The sequence below is a fragment of the Cavia porcellus genome, unplaced genomic scaffold (genome assembly GCF_034190915.1).
Source record: "Cavia porcellus strain 051 isolate PalLab524CR breed Dunkin Hartley unplaced genomic scaffold, mCavPor4.1 scaffold_15, whole genome shotgun sequence".
Taxonomy (NCBI): domain Eukaryota; kingdom Metazoa; phylum Chordata; class Mammalia; order Rodentia; family Caviidae; genus Cavia; species Cavia porcellus.
The window spans coordinates 10,005,270-10,017,330 of NW_026947498.1; the positions used below are offsets into that span (position 1 = coordinate 10,005,270).

Genomic DNA, 12,061 nt, shown 5'->3' on the forward strand with positions numbered 1-12,061 from the left:
CCTTCAGGTGACCTTTTCTTTCCTCCTCCTGCTCCTCCTGCTCCTCTTCTTTTTGTGGACGGCAATGGGATTGAACCCAGAGCCTTCACACCGAGTTACATGCCGGATATTTGGCTTGGTTAACTTTCTTTCTGAGACAGTGTCTCACTGTGCAGCCCAGGCTGGCCTCAAACTCGCAGCAGTCCTCTTGCCCAAGTCCTCTCCCAAGTGTAGGAATTACAGGTGTGTGCCACCACATTTGGCTGCTTTTTAAAACTTTATTTACACTTTATTTTTATTTATTTATTTTTCTTGTCTTTTGGAGATAGGGTCTCTCTACATAGTTCAAGCTGGTCTTGAGCTCATTTTGTAACCCAGGTTGGTTTTAAATTTGCAATGATCCTCCTGCCTCAGCCTCTCAAATTACAGATGTGCACCACCATGCCTGGCTATGTTTATTTTAAAGAGAAAAAACCCCCAAAATTTCAAAACAAATCTATTGCTGTCCCCTGTAATTAGGGGACAGCAATAGATAATACATTTTGTATTGTTATTTTTAAGTCACTCAGGGTACAAAGTGTCTACATTTAACTGAACAACATTATCACAAATCTTTTTTTCAATGAACTCAGAGAAGTTAGTGACATACACATCTTAACTGTTCTTTAACTCTGAGACAAGTCTCACTAAATCACTTAATTGCCAAGGCTAGCTGCCACCCATGTCCTGACAGCCTCCAGGAATGCTGGAATGCACATGCTCCCTCTGAACTGGCAGTTCTGTCCGAGTGAAGCTCCGCCAGAGTGCGCTAAGCCGGTGTGGGAAGGGCGGCCTCCGCGTAGGGCTGGGGCCAGGTGCTCCGCCTGGCACGGCGGGACTCGCACAGTCTCCAGCCTCCTGCCGTGCGCGAGATCGGCAGGGGCTTCCAGTCCCGGAGTGTTGGGGGAGGGGGTGGTAACAGGACACCCCCTTGCCCTGCTCCCTGGAACCAGACGCAGCACGGAGCTGGGGGTGGTGGAGCAGGGTGCTGCCCTTGCCTGGGGTCTCCGGGAGCCTCCACAGGGAGGGACCCTCTATCGCCTCGTGGGCAGGGCCTGACGCCCGGAGCGTGAGAGGGGATGCAGCCTCTACCTAGAACTGGCCACATCCTTCCTGGTGCGAACGCCAGGGACACCAGCTGGAGCAAGGAGCACCGCGCGGAGGAGGCGGGGCGGGGCGAAGAGGGGGCGGGGAAGGGGCGGGGAGTGGAGGAGAGGGCGGGACGGAGAATAAGGGGGCGGGGCGCAGCCGGTTCCGGGCTGAACACCTCTGCCTCGCCCAGGCGAACATGCTGTGCCCTGCGGATCCCCCAGAGGTCGGCGTTGAGCCGGGCAGAGGCCGAGTTGGACGCCCGCGTCTCTGCGCAGCGCCCCGTCCTTCCCGCCTTCGCCTCCGCCCAGCGGTCGGCAGACACCTGCCCGGCCCATGCTCCCGCCCCGGCGCTCCACATCCTCAGGCGACCGCGCAGGGGGTCTCGGCGCGGGGACAGCGCTGCGGCCCCGCCCCGATCTTGCCCTGCCCCCTCCCGATCTCGCCCTGCCCCCCATCTCGCCCTGCCCCCTCCCCCCATCTCGCCCCGCCCCCCCCATCTCGCCGCGCCCCCGGGCTGTACCTTCCGAGGCCACTGTCCCCGCCCCCGCGATCACCCGGCTGCGCGGGCTGCGGGAGACCCAGAGCTCCGGGCGCCAGCAGCGTGGAGTCGCCTCCTGGCGCGGTCGCAGCTCCGACGTCCCGGCCCCAAAGTCCCGCTCCGGTCCCAGCCCCGAGATCGCGGCCCCGAGGGCTTTGAGCCATGCCGCTGCGAGGGTAAGCCGGAGCGGCTGCGGACGCCCGCGGTCGTGGGTCGCCGGCGGGGGGGGGGGCGGACCCTCGGCTTCCAGGGCGCGGTCACCTGCGAAGGTGTGGACGTGGATGGCGCGCGAGCGCATAGACGCCTGGCCGAGGAGGCAGCTCGCATAGAGCCGGGCTGCCGCGCACGGAGCACGGGCTGCCGCGCCCTCTTCTCCAGTCCGGTGCGGCTGACTTCCCAGAATAAGGAAGGATATGACCGTGCTGAGATGCTTACTTTAGGCCCGCGGTGCCCACCCTCTGGTGACCCTGTGGGTCTCCACGCAGTCGGGGGTCCCTACCTTCAGAACACCCCTTCACGGGCGGTGGACCCAAACAGGAAAACGGGGTGTTGCCGGGGGCAGGGGTGTGACAACCGTGCAGTGCAGATTTTTGTCAGTGTCCCCACGCCTTTTAGGGTGCATTGAAGGGTGGCATCCTGTGTCCCTTCTGCCCCCCTCCTTCTCCCCATGCACTGGAGAGGTCCTCTATCCACGGCCCAGGGGACAGACACCGGACTTAAGCTGGTCCATGGGAGAGGGAGGGCGAAAATCTAGGGTCTTCCTGGATGTCGTCCACTGCACCTTTGCTACCTGACCCGGGGATGGTGTTCTCGGGGTGAGGGCGTCTGGGGCAGGGACGGTGAGTGTCCCCACACCAAGGATAGTGCACTGCGAGGACCCCGGCAGGCAGCACCCAGGAAGGGCACAGTGTGGGCAGGAGGTGGCAGTCGGGGTGGGCTCAGGGACCCCAATGGAGGTGGCGCTGTGGGAGGATGATGGGGACCCCCAGGGGCTTGCACAGTTCTGAGTCCTGAAAGCCAGCGCTGCCCCCTACTGGGGCTGCAGCTCAACTCCTGCTGTGTCCAGGCTGTTTTCCTCAGACTTCAGAATGTCTTGGAATGCATCCCGTCCTGGAGGAACAGGCTACCAAGGGACCACACTGTGTTATCAGTGCTTTTCTGGGGTTTGTACGGGGACAGGAGGTTTGGTTCCCTTGAGCGTCGCTTCAGTGGTTCCCTTGAGCTCCACAGCCAGCTGAAGGAAGCAGGCATGTGCAGCCTGTCTCACCTGCCTTTCTGCTGTTTTTTTCCCAGCCCTGGCCTGCTGTTACTGCTGCTTCTCCACAGCCTGCGAGCTGGTAAGTTGGGGTGCAGGTACACAGCTGGGAGGGGAGCTTCCAGAACTCTTCCTTGCACCTTCCTGCTCTCCCTTGGCTCTTCTGAGACCCAGGATCCCTAGATGTAGGTCCATGGTGGGACTGTGGAGTCCTGAAAGCCGCTGTGGGGAGGAGCCAGGACACAGGGATGTGCCCTAAGCAGAGACCTGGGGCCAAGGGCACAGCAGCTGGGGATGTGCCTCTCTTCCTGGAGGTGTGGAAGCATCGCAGAGCCACCCGTGTCCCGTGACTTTTCCCCACCAGTGCACACAGCATTGTAAATGTGGTTGAGAGATTATTTTCTTTCCACGCCTGCGGTTTTAAGTCCTTTCTATTGTGTATGAATCAGAGTACTCCTGAGAAGTAGCAGAGGGACAGAGTGGCCTGGAAGGCCCCTGCTTCAACTGGACCACAGTACTGGCTCCACGGGGCAGTCTCCCAGCTGTCCTGTGAGTGTCCACCAGCACTCCTTCAGAGTCGCCTTTGTCTGTCTGGGGCACTGAACTCAGGATGTCGCCCCGGCTGGCTTTAGCCTTTAGAGGCCTGGAATGACAGGCGTGCACCCCACGCCCGGCTGTGTGTCGGGGTCTTGTAACCCCAAAGCCAGGGTCCCTCCATAGGCAAATAGTTGCCTGGAAAAATAAAGGTCTCCTCCCTGAATCCTTGCAGAGACCCAAGAAATGGAAGTCGGGGTGACAGTGGGCAGCGACTGTTTGCTGAGCTGCGTGTACCCCAAGAGGCTCCAATTCAACCTAGATGAGGTGTATGTTTACTGGCAAATCCGGGAGTCCACCGTAGTGATGGTGCACATCCCGCAGAAGAACTCCACCAGTGAAGTCGATGGCCGCTACCGGGACCGGGCCCACCTGTTCCCGCAGAACATGGAACAGGGCAACTTCTCGCTGCTGCTACGAAATGTTACTCCACAGGACACGCAGAGGTTCACCTGCCTGGTCTTCAGGCGGGAGCAAGGGAACATGAAGGCCATCTTGAAGGCCACAGTCACACTGCGCGTGGCAGGTGAGGCCGGGAGCGGGGTCCGGTTTCTTCCAGCTCGGCGTGGAGAAAGTGCCATCTCTGCCTTCATCTGTCCTTAACCAGGCACACGTTATGTGTCCCGCGGAGCCTCAACCAGTGGGGGCTTCCGTTTCCAGGGCCTCAGCAGGAGATATGGATGTGTTCTGCTCCCCAGAAAGTTCCTAACCCAAGGCCACTGGGCCCCCCAGAACCCCCAGTCTTGCTGCTTTTACCTTAAACTCTGTGACTCAAAACTAAATTTTATAAAATGAGGTAGAGCTGAGAGCAGTTACACCCATCAGCCCAGTGCTCAGGAAGCTGAGGCAGGACGATCACCATGAGTTCAGAGCCAGTCTGGGCTACGTAGTGAGTGCACGGCTAGCTTGAGTTACATAGCGAGACTTGTCTTTAAAAAGAAAAATTAGGGGAAGTAAAAAGACGGGGGCGAGAAACATCCATAAATCAACTCGCCCCCGTATGATTGTTAGGTGATGCGAATGTCTACTGCAGTAATAAAAATAACCCTTAAAAATCTAAATTATATTTAAACACTAAGAGTAAGTTATGCAAGCTCTGACATGCAGAATTCGATCAAGGCTGAAGGGAAATGTGCAGGCATCCCCGAGGCAGCTCAGGGTGCTGCTTGGTGGGTGGCAGCTGTGGGAGGGGCACCGGATGAGAAGGGCCTGCCGCAGGGCCCTCTGTTGGGGTGATGACTCAGGTGGCCAGGTCTGGGGCTGTCCTAAGCTCAGCTGTGGCCCAGCCCCTCCACCAGGATGGGCATGTGCTGCTCTCGGCCTGCCGAGGACGTGGGCCCCGGACCCTACCCTCGCTTACTGCCCACCTGTCCCTGCAGCTAACTTCAGCGTGCCCGTGGTCAACAGCAGCAGCACCCGCCAGGACCAGGAGCTCACCTTCATGTGTACGTCCACCAACGGCTACCCGCGGCCCAACGTGTACTGGGTCAACAAGACGGATGACACTGTGCTGGACAGGGCACTGCACAACGACACAGTGTCCTTGAATGAGCGAGGCCTATATGATGTGGTCAGCGTTCTGAGGGTGCCCTGGGCACCTGGTGTGAGCGTGGGCTGCTGCATAGAGAACGTGCTCCTGCGGCAGAACCTGACGGGCAGTGGCCCTGAAGGTACAGCAGGGGGCGGGCCAAAGGCCGGCAGTGTTGGGAGGGTGCCTAGAAGGGTTGGTCCGAAGGCAGGCTCCCCCACTGTGTCTGCACCCACAGACTCTGCTTTGCATAGGAGCCAGGGTGCCCTCCAAGGGGCTGGGTGGCTGCCAAGGGGTCAGAAGCCATAGAGCCATGCAGCGGAGGGGTCCGGTGGTCTCTATCTGGGACTCTTCCAAGTCTGTGTCCCTGGCTCCCTAGGGAGACGGGGGGGGGGGGTAGGAATGGAGGCAGGAGGGGATCTCTGCACCCCAACACAGCTGTAGGAACATAGCACCACCCACAGAGCCCAGTGCACGGCTCCCGTGCTGGGCACGCAGGTGGCCCATGAGCACTCAGGCTGGCCACAAGCACTGAGCTCAGCTGCTGCTCTGAGCTTGGGCCCTGCAGGCCCAGCCCTGCCTGCCTGAAGTCCGGGCACAGCCTCCAGTGGTCTCTGCACCTGTGTGGACCAGGGTGAGGGCTCCCCCATCGGAGCAGGCCAAGCAGCCTGGGAAGTTCTCCATCGGCCGAGTCTCAGGCTTCTGGGTGACACCAAGGCACATTCAGGGTCAACCTGGTGTGGAGGTCGTTGGTCCCCACCACATCTGGAGTGTGTGGGGATCCGCCGTGGGTGCCGGGGTGCAAGAGCAGTTCACTTACTCAGCTTGGAGTGAGGCTCAGGCAGGAGGCTTGGGCCCTGCACACCGCCTTGCTTTGGGAGGACAGAGAAGGGCTGCTGCTTCGGAGGGAGAGCTGGCAGGTTCTCAGCCCAGGGAACAGTGGGCACCAGCACCCCGCTCCTGCAGTGCACCCTGACAGAGACCTGAGCAGGCACTGTGACTGCCTCCCCACAGCAGGCTCACAACAGCCGCTGGGGAAACCCTCCCTGCACCCATCTGGATGCCAGCCACGGTGTGGCCTGGCACAGCATGGATCCCGTTCCACAGCGGAAGGGAAGGTGCTCTGACACATGAGACTTCGGTGTCTGGTGACTGAGCCAGGTGTCGGGGCCATTCATAGCAAGTGCACACAGATGAACCACAGGGTTGGGAAGCAGGCTAGAGGTGGCCCGGCAGGGGGACAGGGGAGGGAGTGTGACTGCCAGCGGTGACTTCTCCCTGCAGGGTGACAGCTGCGCTGCCCTGTGAATGACTGGGTGCCACCGAGTGGTCACATTTAATGGTCTGCTGTGTGTGACTCTCACCTTGATTAAAAGCCCTGTTGCCTCTCCCTGGGCTCAGGGCCGGCTTTGCGTCTCAAGGCAGCCTGGTGCTACAGATGGAGGCAGGGTGATGGCGGGGTGCCCGGACCCTCCTGTGATCTAGGAGAAACGTCCTTCCCCATCTCTTTGCTACAGCGCGCTCCCCCAGTGGAAATATGGACCGTATCACGGAGGATCCAGGCCACCCGCGTGGGGAGGGTGACATGGCCCTCAACATCATCCTCCCTGTCGTGCTGCTGGGGGCAGCACTCGTGGGCCTACTCTGCATCATCCGTGGCTGTAGAAGCCGTACAGGTGCGTGGAGACAGCTGTGCCCAGGTGTGCATGCTGGCTGTGTCGGTGTGAGTGTCTGCCGAGTGTCTGCCTTTTGAGCTCCCCCGCTGGGTAGGCTGGTTGCTATCACTGGAGGGTTGGTGGGAACTTCCCAGCACACACAAGCGCTAGCAACCGAACCCTCCGGGAAGCTGATTCAAAGCCCAAAGTTCTCAAAGGCGCTGAGTTCCAGATGCAGCTGAGCCAGAGGGTGTGGGAGAAGCCCAGTCCCAGCTTGGGGGGCAGTGGCTTCCGAGTCTGGAGATGGGACAAAGCTTCTGTCTATGGATGCTGAGTAGAAGACGTGTGGCCGTCACTCTGTGTGACCTGAGGACAGACCAAGAGGGTGGCCTGAGGTCTCAGAGGAGGGCTCCAGGAAGATAGGAAAGCCCTGAACTTGGGCTGCTGCGCTGGCCTTGCCTGGTGGCTCCCAGGGGAGCAGGGTCACGTGGATCCCAGAGGCTGCAGGATGGAGGGACAGAAGTCCCCACCTCACTCCCAGTGCTGCTCCACAGCCCCAGGGTGTGGCAGGCACTGGCTGTCTCAGAAATACTTCCCACTACCAGCACCCCCTGCCACTGCAACCCCTGCCTGGGCTTAGCCCAGCCTAGAACACCGTACGTGCTGTCCCTCGCTGTGATGGAAAGCACCTTCCATGGCAGGGTGGCCTGGGCACCTCTCCCAGCCCCGAGCTTGAGTGGTGGCCAGGATGCTGAAACTGGGGACCCCTGGGGTCTTCAGAGCACCCACTTTGCCTCTGCCCAGCCCTCAGTGGCTCTGGTTCATCCCACAGGTGCCCAGGCTGTGGTGCCGGAGCAGGAGCTCACAGGTGAGTTTCCCTGGGGTGCAGGTGCGGGCATGGCTGTGGCCCCCTTCTGAGTGTTGGCCTCAAACACCCAGTTATGAGCCCAGTGTTTCCTGTGGGCACCCCTGGCACAGGGTCCCAACCCCATGTGTACCCCACGTGTACCCCAGAGAGCCAGAGCTGTCGGTTGGAGTCAGTGACCCTGCAGGCAGCCATCTCCTTGGTTTGAGTCCCTGAAGACCCTGCCCTGGGCCTCTGTGATAGACAGGGTTGGGGTGCCTCAGTGGTAGGTGCTTGACCCCCCCACCCCATCTCATGTGAGATGCTGTTAGCAAAAGAGGTGCCAGTGTTCAGATCCCCTCTCTTTTCTCCTCTTCCAAGACCAGCTCACTGCCCAGGATGGGGACAGGGCGTCTGCGAGCAGCTCCCCAGGGGACATCAGAGGCAGCTTGGCGATGGACTCGCTCGGGCCTGTGGGCGACGGGAACTTCGAGCTGCAGGCCCTGCATGAGCCACCTGAGGACAGGAGCTGCAGGCCATTGGTGACAGAGGGGAGCGCCCCAGGGAGGACACACTTGGACTGTCCCTGACCCAGAGAGATTGCAATGCCCAAGTAACGGCTGCCCGCCCTCGGGGCCAAACAGATGCCACCAGCACCCAGATTTGGCACCAGGCTGTATCCACACCCAGACCTGAATGGCAGACGCGGTCTCCACTGAAGGAAGGGCGCTGGGTTTACATCGAGGAGTGAGGTTGCCCGCTCTTCCACGAGGACCTCTGAGCTGTCTGCAGGAGGCTGGTTGCCAGGCTTGCTGGCCGCCCCTCTGTCCCGGGCTCTCATGTGCACGTGCGTACACACTTATGTGTGCAAGATGGTGTGTGCACCGCTGCAGGAAACGTCCACACTGTAGGCTCTGGGAGACCCTCCAGCTTCACTCTTCACCGTACTTAGGAAGAAGAAAGTTGGACCTTGCTTGTGTTTCCCAGAAGCTAAGTGTAACTTTTTTCCCAAGAACTTTTTCACCATGCACCGAGCTGCCGCACACTTGGCTCTGGAGAGGGATGGGAACGCACCTCCTCCTGGAAGCAGAGTATGGGTTGGGGATTGAAAAGAGTTTCCGTACCCATCAGAGTTCCCCAGCAGGACTCCCGGGGTGCCACGGTCTCTGGTCAGCCTTGGGGAGTCCCTCAGATCCAGCTGCCTGCCACGCTGTGCCCAGACTCCTGTGGTCACAGCCTGGGGTGAAGACCTGGGCTCAGCTCACAGCCTCCCCGAGCCTCCTCATGCCAGGGACGGGATGCAGCCCATGCTGTCGCACCTCGTCCACAGGGCCGCACAGGATACACCAAGCAGTTTGCCGGCACCAGGGGGTTCTGGATGGTGCCACTGTGTGACCCGGGTGTGCACAAGAACACCGTGGGCAATGTGGCCTCACAAGGACCTGGGTCTGTGGCCCTGCTGTGGACAGGTGCTCAGCCCCTCCCATAGGAGATCCTGAGGTCCCCGTCACTTGGCACTGTGGGGTGCGTGAGGCCCCTCAGCACAGACGGGTGCGAGGCTGAGTGGGTGGTGCTCAGTTTCCTGCCGCAGGGCCCTCAAGGGGCTCCGGAGTGAGTGAGCAGGGACCCCCGACTTCACCTGAGAGCATTAAACAGGTGCGTTGAAGCACACCCAGAGTCGTCTCTGCCGGTCACGGGAGCCAGGGGGCCACCAGGTGTGGGGAGCTGGCAGCTGCTGTGTGCAGCAACCCTGGGGCCCCAGCACTGAGGCTAGGGGAGCCAGGGTCCCCCGAGGTCCCTGAGCAGGGCTCCTGAGGATGGGTCTGGAGTTGGCACCTCCTCCGAGCCCAGCCTTCCTGAACTGCAAGGGTCTAGGGAGTGCAGCCGCTGTGGGTCCAGAATGGTTCTGAGCCGGCGACTCCCCCAGCCCAGAGGGGCCAGGAGCCGAGGGGCCTGCCGTTGAGTATGGGTTTTGGGTACAGCAGCGTCCCCCACATGATAGCTCCCATGGCTGGAAATTCCCTGTCTCACAGCCAGCCATCTTGGGAGCTTTGCTCAGAGGTACGGCTCCATCTCCACCTTCTCTCCCTGTTGGTCCCCAGAGTGCGACGAGAGCCCCGCTCCAGGCCGGTCTCTCTGGTCCCCAGATGTCTGTGCTTCCTTGAGGACAGTTGCCCCAGCAGAGGTGAAGGGACACACGGGGCTTGTGGGGGTGGCAGGGTCCAGGGCAGGTGGGTCTGACATCAGGAGCCCAGAGCCTGCCTTTCCACGTTGGACAGAGGTATGGTCAGCTCTGGGAAGACCCAGTGCTCCCTGTATGGAAGGCCCTGAGCCTCGTGTGGCCCTTGAAGATGGTGGCCAGGCTGTGCTTGCCCGAGACCAGCCAACCCCACAGCATCCCCGGTAGAGACCCCCATACCCCTTCCCTGAGGGACCAAAAAGTCCCAGCCCCGAGCCACAGGAGCCCCCGTCCTTCCTGATGCTGTAGCGGGACCCCGAACTTCCCTCACCGCTGAGAGCTGGGCTGTGCCCCACCTTCTCTCCCCGCACCCCAGCCCCTGTGGATGGAGCGCAGTCTGCATCCTTTCCCGAGGTGTGGTCCAGGCTGCCCGGCAGGGAGCCACCTGGTCCTGTGCTGTGCGTGACATCTGAGTGGGGACTCAGTGAAAGGCTGCACCCCACCCTGACTGCATGCCGGGCTCTTCCCAAACTGGGAGGGCAGACAGGCTGGGTTGGTGAGGGCCGCATGGGCTGGGCAGCCACCTGGGTGCGGAATGAGGCTTCCCACACACGGGCCAGGGCCAGAGCCCTGGAGCTGGGACCTATGGGCCTCGTCCACTGCTGCAGCCCCTGGCACTGGACGGTGGGCACATCGCTCCAGCCACTGCCTCATCTGAGGCTCCCAGTCCTGGGATATCTTAGATTGCATCTAGAGTTACTATTATCGTTTCAGTGACAGGATTGGAACCCAGAGCCTTTGCTCAGAGGTACGGCTCCATCTTCTTCTCCTCCTCCATCTCCTCCTCCTCCTCCATCTTTTCCTCCATCTCCTCCTCCTCCTCCTCCTCCATCTTTTCCTCCTCCTCCTCCTCCATCTCCTCCTCCTCCATCTTTTCTTTCTCCTCCTCCATCTCTTCCTCCTCCTCCATCTCTTCCTTGATGTCCTCCTCCTCCCCCTCCTTCTCCTCCTCCATCTCCTCCTACTTCTCCTCCTCCTCCATCTCCTCCTCCTCCATCTCCTCATCCTCCTCCCCCTCTCCCCCTCCTTCTCCTTTCTTCTTTCTTATCTTGAGATAGGTCCACCTAAATCACGCAGGTTAGGCTGAACATGTGGTCCTCCTGCTCCACCTTCCTGAGTGCTGGGATTTTAAGCATGGCCCACCACACTCCTCTCATGTTAGACTTTAGGGAGAATAAAAAATTACTTCTAAAAATGGTTTCATTAAAGCAAGAGTTTGAAAATTGTTCCCTAAAAATAAGCCTTGAGTTTAGCCCATGTCTTTCCTCTCTTCTGAACGGCGCAAGCCCCAACCCAGGTGGGCCTTAGACGCCCCTGCTCCAGCCCTGTGTGGCCCAGCGAGGGCCCCAGCCCCCGGGTGCTGTGCAGGAGGACACTCAGACAGCAGGTTGCAGCCACATGGGTGTTAGGGCCTGTCCACCTTGGACAGTGACACATGTCCTCGGCCACCTGGACAGTGGACACCCACAACCAGTGTCCCTGGAGCCCAAGCCCAGTCCTCTCCTGGCCGGAGGGATGGCCTTGGTAGCCCTGCTAGTCCTGTAGGCTCTGGGTCTGCTCGCTGCTGTCCGCTGCTCTGGGCCCTGAGGTCGGTTCTCTCAGAGCCGCTGAACCAAATCCGAGGTTGCAGGGGACTTTCCAAACCTGCCCGCAGGTTGCCCTGGGCTTTGCATAGAGTCAACCCTGTTGGCCTGGCCCCTGTTGGCCTCAGGACGGTCGGCGTTGACGGCTGGCTGACTTCTCTGCCCGGCTCGTGATTAAGCCAGCCAACGTCACAGGGCAGTCACTTCCTGAGTGTCAGTGTGACCACGGAGGAAGGAGGGCCACAGCAGGGTGTGCACTTTGCTCTTCTCCACGGATCAGAGGAAGCGCAGTGGAGGAGAGGGGAGGGGAGGCCCCAGGCCAGTTGGCCCGGAAACCATGCAGTTGGTCGCTGCACGGGCTCGACACGGGTGGTTTGTGTGATGTCACCGGAGTCCTGCAGCCTCTGCTGCAACATGAGGTCTGGAGCACAGTGAGGGGCCACAGAGCACGGATGATCTGGAAGCCAGGCTGGGCAGAGCTGGGCTGGGGCCTGTGGAGGCTGCCACCCACTGAGGAGAGCTCAGCCTGGACGTTCTCAAACTGGCAAGAATCAGGGCCTAAGCCCCTGCTCAGTGAGCTTGGTATCTCCGAGGCATTTGGCTTAGGACCACTGGAGCAGTGGCCGGCCCGGTCACTCCTGTCCACTAGGCTGTGTGTGCGGTGCAGGCTCCGTTACCACAGCAGGGTCGGGGCTCGAGGTATCACTGTCCCATC

General features: G+C 60.5%; 1 protein-coding gene across 2 annotated transcripts; it reads left to right on the forward strand.

Annotated features, from left to right (window-relative positions):
• Window positions 1-1,669: 1,669 nt before the first annotated feature.
• Icoslg (inducible T cell costimulator ligand) lies at window positions 1,670-9,193 on the forward strand. Of its 2 annotated transcripts, none has more exons than XM_003463904.5 (7): window positions 1,670-1,824; window positions 2,942-2,985; window positions 3,673-4,023; window positions 4,877-5,167; window positions 6,543-6,701; window positions 7,513-7,548; window positions 7,906-9,193. In XM_003463904.5, the coding sequence occupies exons 1-7, from the start codon at window positions 1,811-1,813 to the stop codon at window positions 8,112-8,114; spliced, it is 1,104 nt and encodes a 367-aa protein (XP_003463952.2). In that variant the 5' UTR covers window positions 1,670-1,810; the 3' UTR covers window positions 8,115-9,193. The 2 variants fall into 2 exon arrangements, with proteins under 2 accessions (XP_003463952.2, XP_013001508.1); XM_013146054.3 differs by having other exon boundaries at window positions 7,911-9,193.
• Window positions 9,194-12,061: the final 2,868 nt, after the last annotated feature.